The 9398-nt window shown below is 36.3% G+C and overlaps 1 protein-coding gene across 2 annotated transcripts; it reads right to left on the bottom strand.

Moving 5' to 3' along the window:
• Positions 1-264: 264 nt before the first annotated feature.
• Positions 265-8163, bottom strand: LOC127155193 (uncharacterized). 2 transcript variants are annotated; one of them, XM_051097283.1, is made up of 5 exons: positions 8052-8163; positions 4954-5286; positions 4508-4819; positions 1213-1330; positions 265-890 (listed from the first exon to the last, which is right to left on the bottom strand). In XM_051097283.1, the coding sequence occupies exons 1-5, from the start codon at positions 8131-8133 to the stop codon at positions 743-745; spliced, it is 993 nt and encodes a 330-aa protein (XP_050953240.1). In that variant the 5' UTR covers positions 8134-8163; the 3' UTR covers positions 265-742. The 2 variants fall into 2 exon arrangements, 1 of the variants encoding a protein (XP_050953240.1); XR_007825546.1 differs by lacking the exons at positions 4508-4819; positions 4954-5286; positions 8052-8163 and adding an exon at positions 1588-2545.
• Between the last annotated feature and the right edge of the window lie 1235 nt (positions 8164-9398).

Genomic DNA, 9398 nt, shown 5'->3' with positions numbered 1-9398 from the left:
GAAGTGAGTATAAGTTTTTTTTTTTTTATAAATCTTTTCGATTGCCTTTCCTAATAATGTGCTAGTCATTAAGTTTAGCGGCTAAACGCAGCTAAAGTAAACAGGCTCGTCACTCCACAGAGAGAACAGAGGGGCGGGGCGAGCAGAGCTCATTTGCATTTAAAGCAGCGTCGACCAGAATGCAGATTTTTGCAGAGCTGATTTTGGCAAGGTAAAAACACACAACCATTGAGAATTTTTAACCAAAGTATATTATAGACTTTTCATTAAGACCCTAAAGAATCATATCAACTTGTGGAAAATGGGCATCTGATGACCCCATTAAACAGTCTTTTTATCGTGCTAATAAATTGTGTTTTCACTATATTTTGGATTTTAGTATCCATTGCAGAGTTGATGTTATACGGCTCATTCAATGAATCGCGGGTTGACGAGTGTTCAGCCGTAAAAATGAGATTCTGTTTAAATTCGCTATGAATCATAATGAAATTCCCTTTGAGCTAAATTGACCTGTTTCCCTTACATCTCTTTTTTATTTTTCAAGAAAAAATAGACACATCAAAAGCTAAAATATTTACAAAATCATTGAATAAAATGATGCAGTTTGGGGCTGAATTTTGTCCACCTTTTGAATAAAGAATATAATTTCAGTGATGGCAAGTAACTTGACAGGAAGTCAACATGAATTAAAAAGAATGCAATGTATGTACACTTGTAATGAAGCTGCAACTATGCTTTTCAATCAGATGTCTTTGGGGTGTTTGCCTTGAGCCCTAAGTCTCCTTGATGTATATTTTGAGCATATGTGCACTACACATAAGGTGATAATCATAACCGATGAGAGAATCCAACGAAGACACTCATACCACAGCGGTAAACCAGAGCAGGACCTACAGAACAAGAACATATTCGTTTTTTTAGCCTCCTAACAATTGTATTGAACTATTGTGAGTTCTTATTTACTGCAATTGCATTGAAAATATTATTATTCAAAATTTCTACCATCAATATTTATGTCCTACAGAAGAAAGTCAGTCGTACAGGTTTAGAATAAAATGATTTTGGATGAACTAATCCTTTAGAATTCTACAAATAATTCATTTATTTTTATTATGTATGTTCTCATAAATGGGGGTTGTGACTGTCTCGTTTTGGATTGATTCCTTTTACCATGTTGAATAATAGCTTTCTGTTCTTGTCTAATTAACTTACTTTGTCTTATTCTGACTCCATGTGAGATGGGGAACTGTTGCAGAGCTCAGGAACTTTGTAGTTTGGATGGCTGTTGAGAGTGATGTTGTGCTTATTACACAGTCATAGCTAGAGAAAGCTGGTCAAGAAAGAGAGGTTTATCTTCAGACATCTTAGAACCATGTAAATGTCACAATATATATTATTACTATTTAAATTAAGTGCTGCATTTTGTTCATTCATGTCAAGTAAAACCAATGTAGTCAGAAGATAAAAAAATATTAAACCATTACAATGTACAAAACAATTAGTCTAGAAACACAAATCATTACAATATCACAAAATATTAAAGGGATAGTTCACCCGAAAAAGACAATTCTGTCAATAATTACTCACCCTCATGTCATTTCAAACCCGTAAGACCTTCGTTCATCTTTGGAACACAAATTAAGATATTATTGATGAAATGTGAGAGCATTTTGACCCTGGATAGACAGCAACGCAACTACCATGTTCAAGGCCCAGAAAGCAGTGGCGATTTCTTTAAGACTGCAAGGGAAGCTCAGCTTCCCCTATAATGTCACAAAATTAATGGTCAAATTATGTACTATTGTATTAACATTTTATTGACTAAAAATGCGTTAGAAAACGTTCATCTCAAAGACGAGTTCGTTCAGAATCAGTTAGATATAGCAGGTCGGCTGACTTGATTTTCTTCTCATACATTCCCGTAGCGTCACAGTGCATTTCCCCGTTGAAGCCCAGCGTCCATTGACTTCAATGCGGCTGCTTTGAACGTTTTTTTTCAGTGCTTTGAAAATAGACGGTCATTGGATAAACGCTGCGATTATGTCCCGCCCACGGACGCTCAGCGTCTCTGGGGGTGAATGAGGAGCAAATGAGGAGTGGGCTGGCCTGGACTCCGAGCTTCTGCGTCATGATTGGAGGGTCTGTCGAAAGATTGCATCTCCTTTTGACTGACAGCGATTTTGTACTATACGGAATCGCTGAAGCTATTCGCGCTCAGTCCCATCGTGGATTTCTTAAGTTCAGTCGAAATAAAAACTGCTGCAACCTATTTCTTTATATTTGCTTGGCGAAATTGCTTGATTTTCATCATACATTTCACACATTCCTTGTTTCACTTTTACAGAGTTACCTAGCGTAATAGCCGAAAATGAGCTTCCCCTATTTGACAGACCAGTAGCCGCCACTGCCAGAAAGGTAGTAAGAACACCTTTAAAGTAGTCCATGTGACATAAGTGGTTCAACCGTAATGTTATGAAGCTACAAGGTATTATGGGTTAAAACCTTGGGCAAGACATTAGGGTAGGTAATTAATGACAGAATTTTCATTTTTGCGTCCCTTTAATACTGAAAGTCCTCTGAGGTCATTTTCACTGCAATCCATAACTGAAACACAAGATGGAGCAAGTCTGTGGTGTGATACAACAGACAGGAAGCACACAAATGTCACCATAAACCCTTGTGGTCGTCCTTTGAGTCCATGCTCCTTCAGATCCTAATTAGCTGGTTCAGGTGTGTTTGGTCAGGGTTGGAGCTGAACTCTGCAGGAAGGTCCATCTCCAGGACCAGGGTTGAGCACCCCTGCCCTACAGTCTTGTGGACTTAATGGACGTGTGTGTATGCGCAAGTGCACATAAGGTGTGCCATTAGAAATGGGGCAGAAGAAGTGGTGAATGAGTGGTTTGATCAAGCGTGTCACACATTTTGAAAAGTGAAACCAAAACATTTTGATCGCCCCCTGGTGACTAGCTACAGTACAGTTCATAAAGCCTGCCCTTTCCTGCGGTCCCCACAATGTTAAAAAAATGATTAAAAATAGTAAATGATGTTTATCTGAAAGTGTAACTATGCAAACATGTTTTCTGTGAGGACTAGGTTTAGGGTTAGGGTTGGGTTAGGGGATAGACAATATCGTTTGGTCAGTATAAAATCTATAGAAGTCTATGGAAAGTCCCCACAATTCACAAAAACAAACGTGTGTGTGTGTGTATGTATGTATATATATTAGGGGTATAATGATACATATATTTGTACCGTCACGGTACAGGCATCTCAGTTCGGTGCATGAGGCCTTACAACGAATACAGGCAATTCACCCTCAATCCAGAAAGGGGCGCCCGTAGTAATGCAACACTGTTTGATAACCACCAGCAGAAGAACAGCGAATGCCAGGAGTTGCTTACTTGAAAACAAAGACCACTAGACAGTGATCATGTGCTGATTCTGAACGCGTCTCTCACTGACAAAGGAGTATAACGTTACTTTAAAGCAGGGGTCACCAAACCCGGTCCTGGAAGGCCGGTGTCCCTGCAGACTTTAGCTCTAACCCTAATAAAAAACACCTAATCAAGGTCTTACTAGGTATGCTTGAAACTTCCAGGCAGGTGTGTTGGGACACCGGCCCTCTAGGAACAAGTTTGATGACCCCTGCTTTAAAGGCTTGCGCACCTCAACTGTCTGCGAAATGGAGCTTTGTGCTCGTGTATCTTACCTCTGTCATTCGGCACAAATCTAAATATTCCATAATATTTCCATATTTGCGATGCAGCCAAATGCTAAACTATTATTTAATATGTAAATGATAGACTTTGTACTTCAGTTGCGCACTAACGGTGACACAGTGAGGCGGGCGCGCTGATGTTTGGTTCACTGTGTTTTATTTTTGATGAAATACCAACTGTGTTGTCAAGTTAGCAATACTGGAAGCCTGGAACTGATATGTTTTGTGTTTGAGTGCGCCGGTGCGATTACTTCAACTTTCCTCACACCAGCAAAATGAACTTAAACAAAAAACAAATAGAATGTAAAGAAACCTAGCATAGTAGATTTGATTTTTTTTTCTGTTGTACTGAAATTGTATCGAACCGTGACCCTCGAACCAAGGTACGTACCGAACTGTGACATCTGTGTACCGTTACACCCCTAATATATATATATATATAAAATGGAACATTCACTTTTGGCCACTATAACTTAATCAAGTTGTCAACTTAATCAACTTTATATGCTCAAGCACTTTAAAGTGATGTGAACTCTGATTGATTGTCTATGTTTTTATAGTTCGTCAGCTGGGAAAAAATCATTGTGAAAGTCATTCCAACCATATCGTTCCCCTTTGCCTTTATTGATATAACTGCAGTGTGGATTCTGCTATGACATTTATTGTTATACATTTACAGTTATTGTCCTTGGTGTGAATGCGCCTTAACTGACCACTGCATGATGCAACTGACCAATCAGAATGTAATGTAATAAGTATGTACAGGTATAATGTACAGGTTAAACTCACTGTTTGATGAGATGAGATAAACACAGTCCTTGTCTGCAGGCTGAAGTAGTTGTAGAGAAACAAATTCGCTGCTCTGGTTGTTGACATCATTAAAGGCCGAGCAGAAAAGCTGACTGTCTTCAGTGATGTTTGAACAATGGAGATAGAGGTCAGTGGAATGGCGCAGGACAATGTTGTTTGGGTGTCCACCTCTATACCAAGTGTACCGCACATCCGTTCCTCTCTCACTCCTACAGCGAAACACAGACGGTTGTCCCCAGCATGTCATCTCTGGGGAACTGAGAGGCCAAATGTTTGGTTTTATTACAGGCTCTGAAATGAAATTTATATTTCTTAGTGTGAAAGTCAATTTTCAAGACTACAATGTGAACAATTACAGGTGCACTGACTAAATTATCTTTCAGATTGACTTAATCACAGTTTACATGATGAAAATAAAGTCTTACCTTTTGTTACTGTGACCTGTATCCTTATCATTATATCGGCATAAATTTTCTCAATCGCGACCCAATATATTCCACTGTCATCCAACTTTAGATCTCTTACATTAACAATCAAACCTCTAGAAACTCCATCAATGATTTGAGCCCGTGTTCTGTATGGATAATGTGTGTATCTATCTGTGTCCATCAGAACTTCACACGAGGATCTGGAGTCTCCAGCACACCAGTATTTCTTGTTGAATCGGAACTGGTTTGTTTTGTAGTTGCAGGTAATAGTCAATGTGCTTCCAATAGTGACTGAAATCTTTGTTTTATCACACTGTAACTGCACACTTACTGGAGAACAAAAAAAAAAAAAAAAAAAAGAATTTTAAACACTGTTTAAACAAATATGATTATCAAAATCTATTGTTTTATTCAAGCACATGAATACATTTCAGCATGAAATTAAAATATGTATTTCTTTTCTAAATGCATGTTATATTTATTATTATGAGGAATTCATCTGTGCATGTTTCTCTCTCTTTTTTAACGTTTTCACCTCTTTATATTTAAAGGGATACACAGAAGGTATAGTTTTGGAATGACATGATGGTGAGTAATTCATGACAGAATTTGCATTTCTGGGTGAACTATCCCTTTAATCAGTGTCATAACTGGACCTTCCAGTGAAAATTACAGACTTCTCTCCAATCATTTAGTCCATTTAAACCCACCTCTGGAAACTTGCATTCATCTGCAGTGTTTCCCTGCCATTATATTGGGGGGGCGGCCCGCACCCCCCAACGTCATCCGCTGCCCCCCTTGAAAGTTCATTTTATTTAATTTTATTTTCTATATAGCGCCAGATCACAACAAAAGTTATTTAAGCCTACTTTTCTTATAAAACAGGTCTATGCCAGAAACACGATTCTTTAACAAACTAAATGGTCTTACGTTATTTATCTTATTTAGACAATGGCATGTCATTTCTGTCTCTACATGGTCAATTTTTGGATGGATAAATCAAAATTGGGTCTGTCACTTAATTCGAATCATGATATGGACTAATGTCTGTGAATATTAAACACAAAAAGACGGTTTAGATATGATTCCTGCATGTTCCACTTGGCTTTGTATCTATCAATGGCGGAAACACGGTTTTGTTTAGGCTACTACACAAATACTGAAGCACGCTGTGATTTTCGGCCTCTGCATCTCATTATGTGACGACATGAACACATGAACTTCATCTCCAGAGCTGATGTGAGAGTCATTTCATGTGAACTTTACCGTTTCATTTGAGAAACCTAGCATCATATCATACCGTATACACACAGAAACTTCACGGCAACCTGTCAAAATAAAAGTACGGGTTAACGTGTAACAGGAATATATTACTCATGTATTACTTTTGTGCAGTATAATGTAGGTCTTTATATATTTCTGGCCAATTTAAATAAAACAATTAAATGATAAAAATAAATTAGGGTTTAATTTTCATTTGATTAAAAATAAATAAATGTTTAATGCCTTCATTTGATTATAAGAAAAGGAACGTTTTTATTTCCCTTCATTCCAAAAAACCTATTTCAAAAAAGTAATAAATTGATTTGCATTTTAATGAGAGAAATAAGTATTTGACCCCCTATCAATCAGCAAGATTTCTGGCCCCCAGGAGTCTTTTATGCAGGTATTGAGCTGAGATTTGGAGCACTCTCTGAAAGGGATTCACAGAAGCAATCAATCAGTCAGATTCCAAACTCTCCATCATGGCCAAGACCAAAGAGCTGCCCAAGGATGTCAGGGATAAAATTTTTAGACCTACACTAGGCTGGAATGGGCTACAAGACCATCGCCAAGCAGCTTGTTGAGAAGGTGACAACAATTGGTGCGATTATTCCCAAATGGAAGAAGCACAAAATAACTGTCAATCTCCCTCGGTGGCTAACTACAAGAAAAGTCTGACCTCTGTGATTGCCAACAAGGGTTTTGCCACCAAGTAGTAAGGTGGCAAACATGACTTTGCATGTTTTTGAAATACTTATTTCACTTCAAATCAATTTATAACTTTTCTGAAATGTGTTTTTCTGTATTTTGTTGTTATTCTGTCTCTCACTGTAAAGTTATAGACTGATCATTTTGGGCAAACGTATACAAAATCAGTAGGGGATCAAATAATTTTCCCCCATTGTATGAAAGATGTAGGCTGTCAAACATACACAACTGTTAGCCAATCATAGCCGTGGTAATTTACTTCAAAGTCTACTATCCCCCACGGCTATTCAAACACAGCACTCAGATGAGTGGGGGTCAAAATAAGACAGAAAATAGCCCATTACTACTAAATTATTATGTTTTTTAAATTCTAAAACTTAATAACATTATAAGAAGAGAATAAAAAAATAAACAAATTAATACAAAAGGCTGTTAATGGCCCCTTTAAGACCATTTCCACCAGGACTAGGATGATTGTAACACTTTTTGCTTTAAAGTTTGTAATTCAGTGTTTTCTGTGCTATATATAAAAATTATTTTCCAACAGTGATCTGCTAAACCATGTAAATTAATGTAAAACTCTTCAAACAAATTTTATTTTAAATTTTCCCCCAGGTCATTCTGTTTAATTTACATGTCTACAAGAAGAAAATGTGGAAAATTGTGTTACAACTCTTACGTCTGCTCGGATGTGACATTGAAGCTTTTTAACTCTTTTAGTTTATTTTTGAGTAAATGCTACATATCAAATTAAACAAGAAAATCTGATTCACAAGAGAACAAAAGTAGGGGAATCAGGTGATGTCCATATAGGTAATTTAAACATGAAAGCAAATCAAGTAAAAAAAAAAAATAAATTAATTAAATAAAATAATAATAATAAAATTATTAATTATAATTTTTCTACCTAAAAGCAGTCCTATAAATTGTTTGGTGGTCATGTATAATAGTAATGGCGTCCTAATTTCTAAGTGGTTAAACTGGGGGTTTTACAACTTAAACCATGCCAACATCGATCTCTTATAAATGAAACTATACTCTGACAGAAATTTAGGTTTAATTTACTAAAAAAAAAAAAAAAAAAAATACAAAACACATGAATAGATAAATAAAAAGAGACTTACTCTGTGCTAAAAGCAGTACGTACAGGCTCTTCATATTGTTAATGGAGGAGTGAGAGTTATGTGTTGAAGCACCTTGTTGCATGCTGTTTATTGTCAAACAGGATGTAAGACAGCGATGGACGAACTGTGGTTTTCAAATGGCATTGTGTTGTCTTTCAGTATGCTAGCATACGTAGACGTAAAAACACAGTACACCACTAAATTTAAAAAGTAAAAAAGCATGCTTCATGCAAAAAAGAATTAGAATACAGAGAATCAAACTTTTTTCAGCGTGACTGGAAAGTTATGTATGTAAAGGAAACTGTATACCTGTAGAGCACATTTTCACTGAAACATCTAAACCAGGAAAAAGGTGCAATTTAACTGCAATTTAACTAAACGGCCACTAGATGGAAGACTTACATTCCAAGTATCTTTTACTTACTAAAATATATGTGTATATATGTATGTGTAAGTGTATGTGTGTGTGTGTGTGCACTTGTTCTTGCTACATTGTGGGGACCAAAAAATTTCATGTTTTACTATCCTTGTGGGGACCGCAGGCCGGTCCCCACAATGTAAAAAAATGATTAAAAATAGTAAATGATGTTTATCTAAAAATGTAACAATGCAAACATGTTTTCTGTAAGGGGTAGGTTTAGGGTTAGGGTTGGGTTAGGGGATAGACAATATCATTTGGTCAGTATAAAAACTATGTTTTGAAGTCTATGGAAAGTCCCCACAATTCACAAAAACAAACGTGCGTGTGTGTGAAATGTTGACGTAGAAAGACTTAAAACAGTATTTTTTTAATTTTTTACATTTTTTGTAACGTCTATCAGCCTATAGTTGGGGTATGATGTACGCACACACACACGAAATCTATCTAAAATAATACATTTTAAATAGATACATCTCTTTCAGTTCAGGTATAGTCATGTGGTATAACAAATTAAATATATATGTGTATGTGTGTCTGTGTGTGAAATGTTTAAGTAGTAAAACTAAAACAGTATTTTCTTGTCATTTTTTTTTACACAGATATATGTCTTTCAGGTTACAGTCATGTGGTATGATTATACATATACACACACATATATAGAAAATATATATATAATACATTTTAAATAGATACATCTCTTGTACCTCACTTATAGTCATATGGTATGACAAATTAAATATATATATGTGTGTGTGTACCTGGTATTTATCATGTTATGTGGACCAAATGTCCCCACAAGGATAGTAATACCAGTAAATTTTGACTTTGTGGGGACATTTTTTAGGGCCCCATGAGGAAACAGGCTTATAAATCATACAGAAATATTTTTTTGAGAAAGTAAAAGTGTGCACAGTCTCCTGTCATGG

The sequence above is a fragment of the Labeo rohita genome, chromosome 23 (genome assembly GCF_022985175.1).
Source record: "Labeo rohita strain BAU-BD-2019 chromosome 23, IGBB_LRoh.1.0, whole genome shotgun sequence".
Taxonomy (NCBI): domain Eukaryota; kingdom Metazoa; phylum Chordata; class Actinopteri; order Cypriniformes; family Cyprinidae; genus Labeo; species Labeo rohita.
The sequence above is the reverse complement of the archived record's forward strand: the minus strand, read 5'-3'. Positions and strand labels throughout refer to the sequence as shown.

Bases quoted from the DNA above. Each gene is read 5' to 3' on its own strand.
- LOC127155193 (XM_051097283.1), bottom strand. From the start codon at position 8,133: ATGCAACAAGGTGCTTCAACACATAACTCTCACTCCTCCATTAACAAT. The intron at 5,287-8,051 runs GTAAGTCTCTTT...TTTGTTCTCCAG, and splicing joins CGTACTGCTTTTAGCACAGA to TAAGTGTGCAGTTACAGTGT. The intron at 891-1,212 runs GTAAGTTAATTA...CTTGTTCTGTAG, and splicing joins TGGAGTCAGAATAAGACAAA to GTCCTGCTCTGGTTTACCGC.